The sequence below is a fragment of the Pteropus medius genome, unplaced genomic scaffold, assembly GCF_902729225.1.
Source record: "Pteropus medius unplaced genomic scaffold, Ma_sr-lr_union100, whole genome shotgun sequence".
NCBI lineage: Eukaryota > Metazoa > Chordata > Mammalia > Chiroptera > Pteropodidae > Pteropus > Pteropus medius.
The window spans coordinates 29,800,054-29,818,058 of NW_024349800.1; the positions used below are offsets into that span (position 1 = coordinate 29,800,054).

General features: G+C 42.0%; 1 protein-coding gene across 6 annotated transcripts in view; it reads right to left on the minus strand.

Moving 5' to 3' along the window:
* The window catches only part of EML6 (EMAP like 6), a 232,732-nt gene that overhangs the window by 27,692 nt on the left and 187,035 nt on the right, over positions 1-18,005 (minus strand). For 4 of the 6 annotated variants that reach the window (XR_005658225.1, XM_039887154.1, XM_039887155.1 and 1 more), the window contains 3 exons: positions 5,154-5,232; positions 2,535-2,664; positions 893-991 (listed from right to left, as the gene is read on the minus strand). Coding sequence is in view for 4 of the 6 variants with exons in the window: in XM_039887154.1 (XP_039743088.1) it covers positions 893-991; positions 2,535-2,664; positions 5,154-5,232 (308 nt within the window). In the remaining 2 variants the exon portion in view is untranslated. Of the gene's footprint in view, positions 1-892; positions 992-2,534; positions 2,665-2,701; positions 2,753-5,153; positions 5,233-18,005 lie in introns of those variants that run through there. The other 2 variants (XR_005658226.1, XM_039887157.1) reach the window with 2 other exon arrangements.

Genomic DNA, 18,005 nt, shown 5'->3' on the forward strand with positions numbered 1-18,005 from the left:
AATGTTCAGGGGCCTTACAGTTACTGGGCCTAAAAGACCTAATGCCTGACCTGGCCAGAGGGGAAAGACAACAGCAAACATCTGCTATGCTTTTAGAGACAGACATTTATGCTCAACACACAGACTTGTGGAGTTTATACAAAGGAAACTGATGAGGTCAATGATTTGTATCTGCAATTCAGCCAGATACAGTCAGCAAACATGATGCATCAACATGATTTTGCTGTGTAGATTCAAACTACTCACGACGGAACAGCCTTACCTGGGGTGTCTGTAACATCACCTGCATTGGGTGGGCAATGGCAATGAGGAAGCATCAAGGGAAAACAACAGCTAAAATAAGTCATGTTTGGAATAGTGAAGCACTCAACACCAGCATTAGAAAGTTTCAAATTAAATTTAAAAATGGACATGGAATCAATGAAAACAAGCAAGAAGATATGTTTGTAAAAACTGCCTTTGAAATGACAATGTTAAAAAAAACACTTTTCACAAATGTGAATCAGTTCACATTTGTCATTGGCAGTTTCCTAGGGTACAGAAGAGCCAGGCACACATATTGCAATCTACCCTGGCCAAGCACAACCACCAGGCTTCAGATGTGGCTCCTCGTTTGACACCTGGGGACTGAAAAATTATTCACAGGTCCACAGAGCTGGGGGTCATCCATTTATTTGGAATATTAAGCTCTGGTCTGACTTTATAGTTACTCAGAATCACTGATCACTGGATGTCGACTCAAGCAACACAGATACATTCAAGGCTCAAAAAATCAACAGCAACATCAGTGAGAAAGGGTGGATATCAGTGACCCTTCCTCTCCCAATAATTACTAATAAGTCAACATCCCTGCTCAGCTGGGAGAACTACAGTGGCGACAGGACCCTCCTACCTATCTGGCTGGTGGCCACCACGTTTCTGTACTTGGGGTGCTGGTTCACTGTGAGGCAGAGGATGTCATCCGTGTGCTCCAGGTAGAAGCTCTGGCTCCCTGGGAGAGAGACGGGGACAGTTAGTGGGGGAGCCTGAAGACCTCGGGGCAATCTCAAAGCTTCGTGTGGAGTCTTTGGAAATGGCCTGTAAAAAAGAGAGCTTACACCCCAAATTCTCACTTCAGTATCATCCTTGGGGAGATGGGAGATCACTTTTTACATTTACATATTCTGTTCTCGGCCTGGAAGAAGAGCCGGAGTCTGTTATCTAATACACACACGCTCCATTCAATCCTTCCTGCTGTTCTATGTGGGTCCGGAGCACAATCCAAACGCAAAAGCTTCCAGAGTCCAGAAAGATGAAGTTTAACATTTCCTCCTCCCCTTGGCCCAGGACTGATGGCTTCTCAATGTCCACCTCTGAGCAGGGTTGGGCAGGGGCCTGAGATGACACTTTACTGAGCAAAATGGCACCATGTACTCATTGGACAAGGAAGACAGTGAAATAGGAAAACACAGATGGTCCCTGACTTATGATGGATCAACTTATGGTTTTTCAACTTTACATGTGAAAGCAATATGCATTCAGTAAAAACCATACTTCAAATTTTGGACTTCGGTCTTTTCCCGGGCTAGTGAGTGATAGGCAGTACAATACTCTGGTGATGCAGGGCAGTGGCAGGGAGCCACAGCTCCCAGTCCGGCATGCCATCGGGAAGGTAAACAACCGAGACTCTACAGTGTAGAGTGTTAGATGATTCTGCCCAACTGTAGGCTAATGTAAGTGTTCTGACCACATGTGAGGTCGGCTAGGCTAAGCTATGGTGTTTGGTAGGTTACATGTATTAAATGAATACAGTATTTTCAAGTTACAGTGATTTTATTGGGGTGTAACTCCATCGTAAGTCAAGGAGCAACTATACTTAGGGAATTCCTTTTCATCATCTTTATTTATCAAAGTGCCAATTCACTTGGGAAGGAACATAAAATTTTGAAAAAAATGATTTAAAATATGAAGCAAATAAGGCAGAATAGTAACATTTAAATCTGATGGTAAAGATATGGGTGTCTGTTAAATTAATTTCTAAATGCTTCCTTTTGCTTGAGGTTTGTTTTTTAAAACTATTTTTTTAAGAGTCATATCATTATGGGACATTTTGGGTATTTTCATTTATTGTTCGTTCTCATCCTGATTATAAATGTGGCTAAATGGTCAAAACAAACAAAATTTGAAAATCTGAGCTGCTAAAATATTGATCGCTGTTAAAAATGAATGAGAAAAGTTCTCCTATGCTTCGTTCTTGGTTACCATCTATAAGGAATTTCCCTACTCCACACACCCTTTCTGGCTGCTCTCCATCCCTCTCAGCCTCCCAGGAGCTGACAGAACATGGACATCTCCCTTGATCCTGACACCTTTCAGTCTTCAAACATGGGCCTGAGCATTTCCTAGGACCAAGTGATACTAGTCTGGAACCGAGTGGAATGGCTTTAGAGGCAAGAGACTGCTTGAGCTTTGGGGCATCTACAGAGTGGAAAAGTGCAGAAAAGGGCTGAAATAAAAGACTGTATTACGATGGCGGTTTCCCCCGGCCCAGTCACCTGTGGAGAGGTTCTGAACGACGCCGGCCGCCGCTGTGTGGAAGATGATGTCAGCACCATCGTTCAGGTAGTGCAGGTTATTGCGACAGTCAAATCCTCTGTAGCCAAACACGTGGTCGAGAGCCAGCTCCTACACTCCCACACAAAGATGAAAGCGGCCCTTAGAGGAACAAGCCCCCACCTCAGGAACAGCCACATGTCTCGTGAAAACTGCATGGCTGGTGAAACAAGCAACCACTCACTGACAAGCTGAGGATAAAATGCAGCCCTTTCTTTAGTTGCCCGAAATGCTAGAGGCACGTGCTAACACATAGAATTACAGTGAGTTTTCTAAATAAATGAGATTCCCTTCCCAGGTCCTCAGGTGAGCCAACGCCTGCAGATTTGATGCTTTATAAAGGTTACCTAGACATTTTCTGTCTGCACCTTGGCAGGCACTCTTTAGGTGAACTGAATGGTGGCTCAGAGATTTGCTCTGATTCTCCCAGATGCGGCTGGGCAAGGCAGAGCCGAATAGTGAGGCAAATGCCATGTTCATTCTGTTGCTAGGTGGTTGCCCTATAAAGTTTCTACACAATTTGCATTTTTTTTTTCTTCAACAACTAGATACTATTATGGGTTTACAGTCTTTCTCTTCTTCCTGTCTTGTCTTCCATGACAAAGAGCAGTGGCTGATTCAGATCAGATCAGCTCTTAATTCCATTTGACACACATGTATTGTTGGCAGCTCTTCTGTGCCAGGCACTATGCTGCTTGGTGGGATACAAGAAGATGTGGGCCCCTTTCCTCTAGGTTCCCTGACTCTAGCCTTTTCTCTCTCCAATCATCAACTGCAAACATTAGATTAATTCTCCTAAAACACCACACTACCTCCTTACTCAACAACATTCACTGACTTTTGCTGCCTAAGAGATGAAGCCCAAATTCGAGGTGGCATAATTAGCCCCTACTCTCACATCACCTGTACCCCTTGGTCAAGCTGACTTGTCTATTTAGCCCACATATCATGAACTTCCTATCTTTATAATTTTGCTTTTTAAAATATCTCTCGACTGGCAAGTGCTTCTCCTTTAAACTTACTGTCTGCCCAACCTCAGTCTCTCCTATCCCCATGCCTCGCCCCCATGTGTTTGCCAGAAATTGTGGGTATAATATGTGACCCCCCAGTTCTAGCGGACAACTGACTCAAGCTGGGCCATGAGATGGCTTCTCTCGAGAATTTAGAATTAGGGACACTGAGAGGCCCAGCTGTTTAGCAGAGGAGATATAAACTCGGGTGCTAGGTAGCATCCATAGTCTACCAAAGTAGTTCAAAAAGTCCGCACAAAAAGGATAGACTGCATCAGACACACATACGGCCCTGTAGGGCAGAAAATGTCACCATCTTGGCTTAAATGGCTTTTCAACTCTTGGGTCTTGTCTTTACTGAAGCTCAGCTGCATTTCCTGACCTATGCTGTGCTCCATGAAAAATCCCAATAAAAACACATTTACCAATAAAAAATTTGAAGATGGATTTTTCTGGCCTCAGTGAGTTCACAGTCTAGGAGGGGAGACAGATGAGCAAGAACTAACAGCAGAAGAGTGTGTGACAAGGGCTGTGGAGGGAGAGTTTTGGAGGGAGTGCAGGAGGGTTTAGAGTGAAGAGCATTAGGGAGGGTTGCAAAGAAGATGCCAGAAAAGGCTTAGAAGGACGAGGGTGTGGGGTGGGAAGAGGAGGAAGTTCTAATCAGAAGGAATGAAAACACAGGGGCTTGAAAGTCCAAGGCAGCTTCAGAGATTTTTAAGTAATGGGTTTGGGGTTGGAGATTGGAGTTGCGGTGGAGAATCACAGGAGATAAGCTTGGAAGGTAGCCTCTGGGTAAAGTCTTGACACCATGAACTTGAACTTGGAAATCTCTTGGGTCTTAATGCTGGAGTAAGACGTTATATTTCTGTATAATGCTGGAGTGAAGAGTTATATTTCAAAGAGCTAACTCTGCGGGCAGCAGGGCATGTGTCAGAGAGGGACAGGGGAGTCTGAAGGCAGAACGAACTGTTGGGAGGCCGCTCTTCAAAAACAGCAGGTTCATCAGAGCTGTAATCCTTAGATCTCGACAACTAACTTTACATCCCTGTCCACTTTCTGGCTTGGTGATCTTGGGTCTCTTAACTTCCTTGAGGTAATGTCCGCATTTGCAAAATGGAAACAATAATAGTACCTACCTCATAGGTGTAAATAAAATACTTCACGGGAAGTATGTAGCATAGTACCTGGCACATGGTAACTGCTCAGATATTAGAGACAGTGAATAAGTAAGTTCATTCTCTCTCCTTCCCTGCTTCCTCTCCCCGTGAGTGGTACTTGTCATGGGAAAAAGCCAGGTTTGAAGGACATGAGATATTTTTGAGTTAGTACTAATAGGACTCAGTGGCAGGGGTGAAGGAATGTGACCCAGGGGATATGATTTTTGGTCACTGGGACAGGGGACACAACGCTATGCAGAAGGGAGAGGGAATGAGAGCCATCAGATCCATTCAGGTTCATACGAAGGCATCCGCGAGACATGTGGATGGTGACATTCACCAGGCCTAAGAACATCAATATCAGACTAAAAGCAAAACAGTTTAACCTCCTCACCTCTACCAGTTTCTTTTTTTTGGTGATGTTGTTCTTCTGGAGTTTCTCAGGCTGGGGTGCTGCTCTGCTAACAGGTGGTCTGGAACAGAGAGTGGCCAGAAGCAGCACAGTGTTGAACAAAAAGCAGCAACAATGCTTGCCCGGCACAGTCAGCTGAGGCCAGTGCCAGGCTCCCATCTCTCTCCTCCCCCACTCAGAGGACCCTCCATCTGTGTTTCTTCTGTCCTACCCCTCTCCCCTCTGCCCTGGCAAGAAAAGTAGCTTCTGACATTAAGGGTCCTGCATGGTGGGACCTGGATTGACAGGCGTCGAGGTGGGCTTCCGCACCACACATAAGCCGCGGTCGTCAGGAACCAGTCCCTTACCCCCGAGAGCCAGAAAGAACACATGAGCCAGAGGGGCTGATTTTAAAACCAAAGAGGAGCCTAAGCACGAGAAGGAAAAAGCCGTACTTGTCAGCATTGTTCGGAATGAGGCAGGGAAAGACCACGGCATGGTGCGAAGTGGGACTTATAAGCCAGGCTTGGGAACGGGCCCTGCCGGCCACGTGCCCAGGTCATTGTTGCTGCCCAAAGGGACAGTAGGAAGCAAAGGGACAAAAGACAGAAAGAACTCCCACTGTGCCCTATCCCTCCAGGTTACAGTCCCTGCTAAACTGCTACTGTCATACTGCGGGTTACTTTTCCTTATCAGTTGTAGTGATATGGGCCTTGACATTTAATTAAGAGACTTTACAGTGGGTAAGCCTTCATGGATTCTCATATGAGTCAGCTAGTTTTGGGCAACATGAGGTTCCCTTAAATCGACTTCCAGGAGTTTAGGAAACCTGGGATGGGTAGAGGAGACCTGCCCCAGCCCCCGCCACATGTTCCAAATCCATCAGTTATTGCTCTTGGGTTATGCAAAGAGAAAGGATTACCTTGATCCCCTTGTAAGCAGCAAACAAAGCCAAGTGAGAAACTTAGTACAGTTTAGAGCCGCGTTAGCAAGCACCTCATTCATGCACAAGCATTTTCCAAGTGAACAGACATTCCTGTGTGGCACAAACCATGCTTCCCGAGCATGCCAGCAAAGAACTAAAACAGAAATGAAAGAGTGCACCAGTCTACAAATTCAGAAAGCTCATACCCTGGCGTCTCTGGGCAAACTCTGCACTAAAGCGCCTACAGAATAGGGAGAAAAAAGGAAGCCTTGTCAATGCTTCCCGCACACTGTCTGTGATTTTGTGAATGCGCCTGGGGACTCTGCTTATTTTAGAGTGTGCTGGGGAGAAACTTGTTGTCAGAAGAACAATCATATCCTCCTGGATGTTGCTGGTAGTTATGCACAATGGATGCTTTGTTTCCGAATCAAGTTCAACTCATAATTTAGCCTAATAACTGCCAGTGTTTCTTGGTAGGGCAGCTTGCCTGCTGGAACGGCTTGCATTTTTGTGCTGGGGTAAAACAAGGTACCTTTATTTTCTCAGAAACTCTTCAGTCAAAACATGTTATGTAATCATAAGTGATCACTGGACCAAATGATATTATAATCACCACCGAAAAAGGGGTAGAGAGAGCACATCTCTGCAAACCCCCAGCTGACATCATAGCAGCCAAATTGAGCAAAACTGGGAGGCCGGGGCCATGCCGGTTCTCACGATTAGACGCTTCCTTCAGATTAATTATCACTTCCCAGGATATCTGCTCTTTCTTCTGTTTTAGTGGGACTTGCAAATGAAATCCGTGGGTTTCTTCTTTCACCTTAGAACGTTTAAGTGTATGACAAAAGCAAGCCACGGTCTGAGAAGGGAGCAAGGGGGCGGACGCTCGGACTACAGCGTGGTTCATAAGGCAGAATTTGAGATTAAACGTAGGGCTTGTTTTCGGGGTACACACAGGTTGTATAATATGTCACATATTATACAGTGGATATAGAGTATGCATACAAGCACAAACATTGTGTATTAATGTATACACAAGATTGTATATATATATATACATATATACGTAGAGGCGATCCAATGCTTTTTTCACCTTGATTTTCAGTCAAAAACTGAAAAGTAAAGCAATCTCAGAATGTTTCTTTCATATTTCACAAGCATACATTAACAGCTGTATTGCTTCAAAACTAAAGATGAGAGGGGCAAAAGGAAGAAACTGGCATCGTGGCAAATTCAGCGGGTTATAAGTATAGACCCTTTGCGGTGGTGGATTCTGCATGAACACTTAGTACTGGATGCTCATCAAACACCTGGGCTTTTGCAGAGCGCTATGAATACTTACTTGACAATTCCCTGCCTCCAAAGGAAAGCAAGTTAAAACACAATACAAGCATTAAAGGCTTCTTTCCAGGCATCTAGAAACAGTGTTTGTAACATCAGACATGAGAGGGACTGCCAAAAATTTCAAATACAGCCAAACGCTGGAGGTTTAGCATTTTTCGGGGGATCTAAATTCTATCAGATCCGGATTCCACTGGAAATGTGACTCTGAAAAGCTTTGCTGAGGTGGGAAAGAGCAGAGTGCATGAGAACATTCACTCACTTTTCAGTCCAATAAACTCTTCATAGCCGGTTGTTCCTAGCTGGCACACAGGATGGGAGAGCGAGAAGAGTAGTGAGTACCATTGGGAAACAGCAGGGAGATTCAGAAAAGTTAAGAGCTGGGAAGCTGAAGGGGTGGGGATTGGAGGTGGAAGCAGCAGAGACACAAAGGGGCTTCCTGGGGGGCAAGTGGGGCTTTCAAGAGACTCAGGTAAACAAAGGAACAGAGAATTTCCATTGGGCAAGAAACTTAAGGAGGGAGCCTGGCAAGAGAGTAAACAGACTGTATAATCAGGAGAGAGGACGATGGTCGGGCTTGAGGTTGGAGAGAGAGGAGAGAAGCTTTGCCAAGGAAGAGAGGGTGAGGGCAGGAAACCCAAGCAGAGGCCTGTGAACTCAAGCATGTGACTGGGAGTTAAGTAACGAGGTTGCCCTATTCTTGCCCAGTGCTGGGTGCAGACTGCTGGAGATCCACTCCACACTTGTGTGTAGAGTGACTACCTTGTACCCACATGTCCCCTATGGAAAAAAGCACATTCTGTGGGCAGAGAAGGAACATGTATGGTCAATCCCTGCTGTAACCCCATTGTCCAGCAGTTAGGCTGCTGAAGAGAAAGTTTAGACTCACTTAAAGGTGTGTGGAGCGTCACCCTGACACAGGTTCTCGACCCACAAAAGGCCGCCAAGGGTGGCCAGGGCCCAGGGATTTGCCCATTCTCGCCTCCTTCTGGGGTGCTGGGCTGTTCCTAATTCCCAAATCCAATCCATTCTCCTGGAGCTGAAGAGCAAGGGGTGGGGCAGAGCACACGATGACCTGAGATGCGCAATAGAGAGTTCAGAGCCACGGCTCTCGGGAAGCTTCCAAAATGACTGAGGCGGTTATGAAAATCAGTCACAGCCCCAGATGAGCACAGTGTGACAGCCAACTCGTACGGCTCGGAAAGCCAGTGAGAAAGTCGTTCCAAGCAGCTTCTATAAAGATGGGTGTGCATGTGGAGAAACTCAGCTACATTTAGCCAAGAAACACAAGTTTGAAATTGTTTTTAATGTTGTCAGACACTGTTCAAAGTGTCCTTGGAGGAAACGTAGTTTTTTGCAGATTCCAAAATGTGCTATAAAATGCTCCAAGAGTTTTCAAAATATCTTGGGAAACCAAACTACTCTCGATCCAGGTTTTAGGTGAGAACCAGATAATCTACAGACTGTTTTAGAATTGTCTTCAAACAAGATCTCTCACCCCATGGATGGGTTTCAGGGCCTCAGTGAACCCCGTGACATTTGTGCCAAACTGCATTTGCACGTGTGCATTTTTCTGGGGGCGGGGGGCAGGAGGCATGTTTTAATCAGATTTTCAAAGATTTCTAAGAGAGAGAGTGAGATATTAAGAACTGATGCTCTCTAGGATAAGTCCAGGTTTAAGAAAAGTCTTCAAAGCCACGGGGGTTCTCTGCTATCAAAATAAAGGGAACTGGATTTTTTAAATTGTATTCCTGCGTCTTCCAGCACCATCAGTAGAGCTGCTCGGTGGTGAAGTGGAGTGGAAGGGAGTCAGGCAGGACGACTACGGGACGCCCCTAGAGAAGCCCACCACCTTAAAAATGCTCGACTGAAGCTTGTAACACAACCCCCCTGGGGGATATAGTTCCAGACGTGGACATTTTAGGTGAATATCAACTTATCTGGGTGAAAACTTGAGGTTATAAAGGATGGAGTGGAGGCAACCATGAGTAAGGTGGGCAGACTGCTGAAGAGGCCACTGCAGTAATCCAAGGGGTGGGAGTGGACGATGAAGATTTTGGCCTATACAGCGGTTGTGGAGACAGAAACGAGTGAATATTTACAGAAATATGGGTAAAGTCTCTGTAACTGTTTAGCTCTAGTAAAGAAAGAAGGAAGAACAATTCAAGTGCAGTCCCAGTTTTCTGCTTGGGTGTCTGGGTGGATGGTGGCATCACTGACTGAAACAAGAGATCTAAGATGAAAGATCTAAGATCTAAGTTAAACTTTGGCATGTTGCACTTTGGCCATCTGTGGGCTGGCCATACTAGTTGGAAGTTTGACTGAGAAGTGAGACTCAGAGATATGACTGGGAATCATCCCCTAGTTGGTGGAATATATGAGATTCGTCAAGAGAAAGGTGTAGGGTAAAAAGAAAGAACGGCCGAAGGCGAAACCCTGAGGACCAAAAGCATGCGAGGGGCTGGAAGAGGAAGCAGAGATGGGCCCTGGGGAGAAATGGTTGGAGAGGCAGGGGAGGGGCCAGGAGAGATTGTTTCCAAAAGAGAAGTGAGGGAAGAATGCCTAACTTCACTGTCTGGTATGGTAGCCACTGGCCACATGTGGCTACTGAGTACTTGAATTGTGGCCAGTCCAAATGAAGATGTGTTTCAGCTGGAAAATATACACCAGATTTTGAAGACCTAATACAACTAATTTTTTTAAAAAGAATATAAAATGACTTATTAATAATTTTTATATTGATTACATGTTAAAATATTTTAAAATATATTGAGTTAAATAAAACACATTAAAATTAATTTTACCATCTCTTTTAACTTCTTTAATGTGGCTACTAGAAAAATAACATTTGTGGCTTGTACTATATTTCTATTGGACAATGCTACTCTAGAAGAAACAGTTCTTCCTTTTAACAAGACAGAAGAGAGTGGATTGGATTAGGGAATTAGGAAGTCACCATGTCATCAGAATGGCAGGGACAGAAGACAGATGGAATGGGCTTGAGAGTGAAGGAGAGACTTGGTAAAGCCTGGATGAGAAGGGAAAAAGGGAGGGAAAGGTTGGTAATATGTATGTAAGTGTATAAGTTGTTTTTTTTTTTTTTTTTCCTTGAAGAGAGCTGGGTGAGGATGAGAAAGACTGGAATGCGTTTCTTGGCTGAGGACATTGATCCAGCTATGGGGGGATGACACAGGAGAGATGATGAGGGAGCATGGATGGATAGGAGGCTAAAGTCCAAGCACCAGCCTTGAATAGGAGGAGGGACTCACTTCCTCTAAGAAGAGAAGGAGGGAGGTGAATGATTTATGTGGGGTGGAGGATGGGAAGCAAGACAGAAGAGAAAGAAACAAGTACCAAGATACAGTTCATGCCCAATGGCTTCTGTTTTCTCAGTGAAGGAGGGCAGGAAAGCCATCTGCCAGGAGTAAAGGGGGTAGGGTTTGGGCAGAAGATTGAGGAAGGGGCAAAAATTTGTCTGACTGCTGAGAGGGTGGCAGAGGGAGCCAACCAAAGACAAGAATGAAAATGAATGAACAGTGAAGAAAGCCCTTGTGCAGCAGGCAACATAGACTCTGATGAGGGCAATCACACCAATATAATTTTCTAGTCTGAAAATCGTAGGAGAAATATATGGGTGAAGAGCCAATGAGCCTGGAATAGTGACATTTAGGCAGGCAAAAGAAATGAGGTCAAGAGAGAGCTGATGAACCAAAAAAAAAATTGGAGGTGTCCAGGCGCTGATGTCTTAAGATGAAGATCAGGTGTACTGAGAATGAGATGAGAGGAGAGGTTAAGTCACTGAGGGAGAGAGAGACTGTGGATAACAATGTCACCCACGGCACGGCAGCAGCTGTGGTCAGCCAGTTGACTTCTAGCTGAACTCCTCAGAGACAGGATATTGATAAATGAAAGGAACAGGGAGGGGTAGAATATGGTAAAACATGGCTTAAAATTCAAAGGAATGGGGTGGAGCTGGTTAAAAAGCATGCCAATAATACTTTAAACACACCCACAAAAGCACCCTAATCCACAATATCTCAAGGGGCACAAACTGTGCACCCTAACAACTGCTTCTGCAAATACCTCAGTTACCACATCACCACCACACAACAGCAGAAAGAGGCAGGGTAAATGACCCTGGTAGCATTCATTCCCTCCAAATGGAGATCTGAGAGATGTTCAGAGACTTGATTAACATAATCAGACAACTCTGCCACTGTCTTCTAAGAGACGTTCCCTTTGATACTATCCCCATGCATGAATTTGAAGCAACTGATTACACTGTAGGAGGATGATTTCCTAGGTGTATCAATCTTTTTAAAAAATAATTTTATAGCATTTTACCTCTGAATTTTTATGTCCTGGGACATTCTTTGTTCTAAAAAACAAACTATTCTCTAATGAATGGCAGGTTTAATTCCTAAAACTATCTATTATGTGGACAACATTACTTTGCTTCAAACAATATAGAATATCAAGCGATTTGAATTAAAAAATCATTTAGGATGGTAGCATTAAATTCCCTTTAAAAAATTATTCAGCTTTTGGTGGAGTTACATAGCTAAACCATAGGCCTGTAAAATGATTCATTTCAGTGTTTCAGGGTTTAATAGATATTATAACTTCAGTTCCTTCCACCTTGTTAAAGAATAGGAAACTTGCTACATTTTATCTGCTCAGGTCAGCTATGAGTGTAGAATTCTCACTGAATCAAGGGGTGGAGGGAAGAAGGATTTAGCCTAGAGAGAAACGCTCTGAATGAGCAAGGACACTCCCTCTCTGTTTACTCTACACATGAGCAATCACTCTCTCAGGGTAAGGTTTGAGCTTCACTTATACACAACATATATGTAACTGTGTGTCTCTGTACTAACTCGTAGGTTGTGTAAGGTCACTCCATCATCACAAATGGGATTGAAATGCAGAATTTGAGGTTCCTATTTATTGGGAGAGGTGTCAAGATAGGATGCAGCAGTTTTGACAGATCTCAGTTTGGTAAATTCATCAGCACCTGCAAGTAAGACTGTCAGTTCCCAGCAACTCTTAGAATACAAACTCACAGAGTGGCTATTGATTAACGATGACAAAGGGCCTCTGTCAGGCCTGTGGAGCTGAGGAAAGTGCCAGGCGAGCCGGGCCGTTTTATTCCTTGAGACCACCATGGTGGGGAGCACTGTCCACTTCCCCATGCTCACTGTGCCACTGGAAAACTTGAAATGTAAATTTAATGATTAAATAAAGCATTTTTTTAAAACTGGGGAAGGTTCTCCCAGCAGATTTTCTGTCCCTAAACACAGCATAAATATTTAGAAGAAAAACTGGGATTAACTATAGATGGTGGTTTGTTTTGATTCAGGGACAGCTATCTAAACCTTTCTCATATTTTTACAATGTCACCTGTGAGCATGTTCTTTGTTTCAGTGTAAATCTGCCAACAAAGAAGCTTTGCATGTAAAAATAGGTGTGACGGCTACAATAACACAGAATTTTATTTTCAATTATTTTTGCCTTGGGTTAAATAGATTTAAGCCAAAAAAATAAAACATTTTAATTCTTAATGGACAGATAGGTATGAGATTATAAAATCATTTAACCAAGAGCAGTCCCATAGCCATTTGGGGCATCACCAGATTCTACACGGGGTCACGCCATTTCCCACAAAGAGAAAGCCACCCAAAGGGGCTAATGAAAGGAAGGTAAATGTTATTGACAAAGAATGGATTTATAGGCCATTTTGGAGACAGATTAATTTATTTAAACATTAAGAGAAGCAGGCTAAATAAATTCAACATTCATCTACTCATTCAAAAAATATGTGTTGATTGTGTACTCTACAAGACACTGTATTAGGCACGTGGTAGAAGCCATGGTAAACACAGTGCCGATCCTCGACATACTGAGTCTCATAAACGAAATTTTCAATTCAGTGGAACTTTAAATATCTTGATGCTATGGACTCATATTAAGGAACCAATATTAAACCTTTCTCATATTTTTAATGGGAAAGGTTTAAGAATGAAACTTTAAGAATTTTTTTTTTTAAAAAAACTATTAATTTGGGGGCTAAAACAAACAAAACCCCTATAACATTTCTTTATAAACCTATGATGTACAGTTTTATTTATAGGACTTTCTTTTCACTTAAGTTCATAAATCTGTACAAATCTATTCAAAAAAAATATAAGATAGTAGGAGAAGATACATTTTAGGGCCTTCCTGATTCAGCCATAAACAGATTTAAGAAAAAGTTTAGAAAACCCTACTGCTAGAAAAGAATTCTGAGGTCATTTAGTGCAAGGACCAGTGAATTCACATAACAGGGGACCACCCTGGTCTGTTTCATTGGGGGTACTCTGGGGATTTAGGATATCATAACACTGCCTGAGGAAATGCTGTCAGCTCCTGCCTTATGTAACCATATCTATAGCTTTTCATATACTCTAAAATTAAGAAACATTACAATGTCTAACTTTTGTGTTATCATCTCTCCATCATTCATATCACTGTCCTATTCTGATGACCAAGCAGAATGGTGTCAGAAGTGAGATTAATGCCAAGGAACCCCCCGGAGCCATTGCTGGATACAGCCAGACATTTTCCAGGTAATCACTGGATACCTGCTGAGGTTTTAGATATAAGAAGAAATACGAGGGAGCTAGTTTTGCTTCGATTCTCACTGGGGTAACACTTTTTGTAAAAGTCAGAGATTCCAGAACTAAAAAAAATACAAGGGGAAATGAAGATGCCAAAGGGTTCAAATGTTGGAGGGGTAATGATAATAATAACCAAGTCGATATAAAACTATCATAACTAACCTTTGCTTTAAAAATGGCCAAGGTGGGAAATTATTTTAAGCAAAAAAAATTTAGCTATGAGGATTTCTATTTTCAAATATGTGCACTAAACATTTCCCCTTACAGGCAGCTGGACCTTATAACTCTGTCATTTCGGAAAAAAAAACATTAAAGGACAGAAATTTTAAAATGATTTTCTAATTGTTCAGGGACCCCATTTCTAGAAAGCAAATGGTATTTAATTAAGACACAAAGCTTGACTGTATAAAAGATTTAGTTCTTGAAACTTCCTTCTAGAAGATGGTTGTGTACATGTTACACAGCCAGGTAAATATGCTGAATATCTAAATATATCTGATAAATTGATTACTAAAACTATATATATCATAATTTCTACATTTTTTCATAATTCAAAAAAGCAAACTACATTAAACTTGTGCTAAGACAATATAATTTAAGTGTTAAAAACTAACTTTCCTACTTTAGGCTTTGTTTTTAAAGAAAGAGATGACCTTCCCTGAGATAAGCAGAAGAGGCTCCAGCAAGCCCAAGGCCTTTCTGAGGAAACAAAAAATATGCATCCACTCAGTTTTGAATTTTGAGTTGTGGCCATAAGTTATGCAGCTTCTGTGGTGAGAAGACAGGGGCTGAGGAGGAAGTCTGAACCTCTCCTTTTAGTAAAAAGTGGAAAATGCTAGAATAAATAATGTTACAAAGATGGGTAGATACAGAAAGGGTTAAGTCCTATATTCTATTATTCATCCCCGGATAGATAGCTAAAAGCTGCAAGCCTGAGCATCTGTTAATAAAGGACCTTGGGAGATACAGACTGCTGACTCAGGGGCTCTGAGAAAACAATCTTTGAGCTAACTATGGCATCCACTTAGAAAAATAGAAGTTAGTGAATATTTACCGGCCCACTTCCATAAAACATAGTTCAATTCGCCTTTATTTTGTATCTTATATGATAAACTTAAGTTTTTGTCTGAACACAGTTTCGAGGTTCCAATCTAATATATCAAATAAAAATCTCCATTATTACCATTCCCCAAGCAGATGGCTAATCTAAGCAGTTCAGTGAGGAGACGGGGACAAATGAGCCAAAAAGCAGACATTTAAAAATAAATCATCATCCGTGGCCCCACCAGGTCCAACTAGAAAAATCAATGGCAGTGGGTCAGCTCATTTGGATTTTAATAAAAGAGCACAGTCCACACTTGGAGATATTATTAGATTCTATCCATAAATTTTTAAAAATATGCCTTCGTGATTCACTTCTGTGGTGATCATGCAGTTAACACAAATGCAAAATTGGGGTTGCATGATTCATACAAAAGTTTGGATATTGACACTAAACATGTCTATAGTTGTAAGTTTCTAATTTCTGTTTGTTTGTTTGTTTTTATGTGAAAATAAAAACCTCTGGAGATGGGCCAAAGATGTTTAAACATTATTTTAAAAATATTTGGGAATATCAACATGTAATATGAATATAAAATTTTAATTAAATAAGTTTTAATTTTTAGTGTACTAGTGTCTTTTATAAGGTGATTCTTGTGGCACCCCCAGACAGTGGTATAAAGGCTATGGTTCATCAAAACTGTTCCACTTAGCCTGGGTAAAGTTTTAAATGTCTAATGATTCTTGATATTGATTTGTCTGCATTTACTGGCATCTTTAATGCCTGTATACACACTGTTATGATACTGGTATTGCATACCTGTATATTCAAAGGCGTTTACAAATGATAGTAATTACTGTTTAACATTGAAATAGCCTGAGGTTCTTTTCTGTAATAACAACACCAGTTTCTATCAGAAAAAAAAATAAATAAATGAGAATGAGCTAGAAATTTCCCGAGTGCCCTTCCATATCTACTCTCCACCCTTCTCCTCCTGCTCTGTGCCCTCCGGGCCAGCCATTGCAGAACTGCATCAATGGACTCTGGCCCTTCAGCTTCTGACTGGATGCAGCTCAAGGAGGCTCCAGATGGTGGACAAGGTGAGAGGAGAATGTAGTTGGGCATTTATTTCCCTGACACTTCCTTGCTGGGACTCAAGTTGGTTACCTTCAGTCCTCCCCCTCAGGTTTTAGCTCCCTGAAAAGGTCCACTCCTACAGCTATGTCCTCCACTTTTGGCAACAGCTTTCTCCCTTCCCCTTCAGGCTCCGCATGGTTATGCTTTCCGGCTGTTGCTATCCCCAAGGTGCTGCCCCATCCCTGTTGTTTCTCTTAATCCTGCTCAAATGTTTGTTAACAGTTCCTTCATTAGGCTCTCCCCAAATTTCTGCATTTCGGAGTATTGCTTTTTGTTGTTGTTGGGGCCACAACTGACACAGAGAGCTCAGGCTAAACTTGAAAGACTTAAGTTATTCCTTTCCCCGTCTACTGATTTTATGAAATTCTACCTAAGATACTATGTGTCCTATATTTTTATATACTTTGAAACCACTTTTAGGGAGCTTGCACCAAGAATGAAAACCAGAAATGAGAAAGATTTCTGAAGTTTTAGACAACACTATCCAATGTAATGTTCTGAAATACAACATACAATATGGTGCATCAAAGACAGCAAAAAACAAAATGCCTGTTAAAACAAGGCGTAAAAAGAATTAAATTTAAAAATCAACATAACCTCACAGTCTTAAAAGAAGTTATTGGTTTTTCTATTTTAGGTCTCTAATAATTTAAGCAACCCCCAGTGGTTATGGGGAACAAACTAGTGTGCCCGCAGGGACAGGAAAACCAAAGTGGAGCGTGGGATCTCTTGTCAAAAAACAAGGACGATTTCAGAAATACACAGTGAATGGTATTGTCACAAAGCCACAAACACCAACCCAAAGAAAGTTCTGCTAAAAACTAGTGATGATTTAAACATGAAACAATGACAACAAACCATTCGTTGCAATCAGTTGAACCTAAAGAAAGTTATACTATTACTTCAAGAAATAAATAATTTAAACTATACTTTAGAAAAGGAATATATACCACTAGTAATCATTTAACTGGTACTCAGTTTATCATTAAAAATGAGGTTAGAAGGAGCGAAAAATTAGTTATTGATTTTTAAAAATATGAATTGTTTAATCGATATGCCTTCTCCTTCTTAAAAATTCAAGTTATTAGTATAAATTATTAGATTCAAGTTATTAAATATAAAAAATATTTTTCCTTTTAAGTTGATGCTATGAAATGCCAAATCTTAGGTCAGAGGACAATTGATAAAAATAGAATTTGGACTGACCTGAAACTTGGGCCTCTTGGGGGAGATGTCCCTAAAAGTTGACCTTCCCCTCCCCATCTTACTGTGTCATGGTCATCTGGGGGTTGGCCAAGCACAGTCAGAGTATTTCTAAGAGTCTGGGAGGAATTCACAGGAAGGTGGGAAGATATAAAGTCCCCTATGAGAATGACAAAGTTTCTGTGCCTGGCAGAATCTTTATTCCACAGGGGCATCGCCTACATCTCAGTAGGCATTTGGAAGACTTGGGAAGCTGGTCCTCAAAGAGGATATTGTGTTACCTCCTACTTTATGTTTCCACTTCCACATGTGTCTGTATCTTTTGCCATAACAACAAATAAAACCTTTACATCCCCTGTTGGCATCTTCCAACATTCATATTACTGTCCGGTTATGCAAAAGATGCACATAAGGATAAGAATCCTTGATTGTCCTGCCCGGCTGAGGGTGATATGGGCATGGACCAGTTACCACTGTATATTGCATCTCTCCCTCCTTCCAAGTGGTAGTTTAAAACAATTATCCTTGTCCTATCCTCTCTTCACCACCGTCTA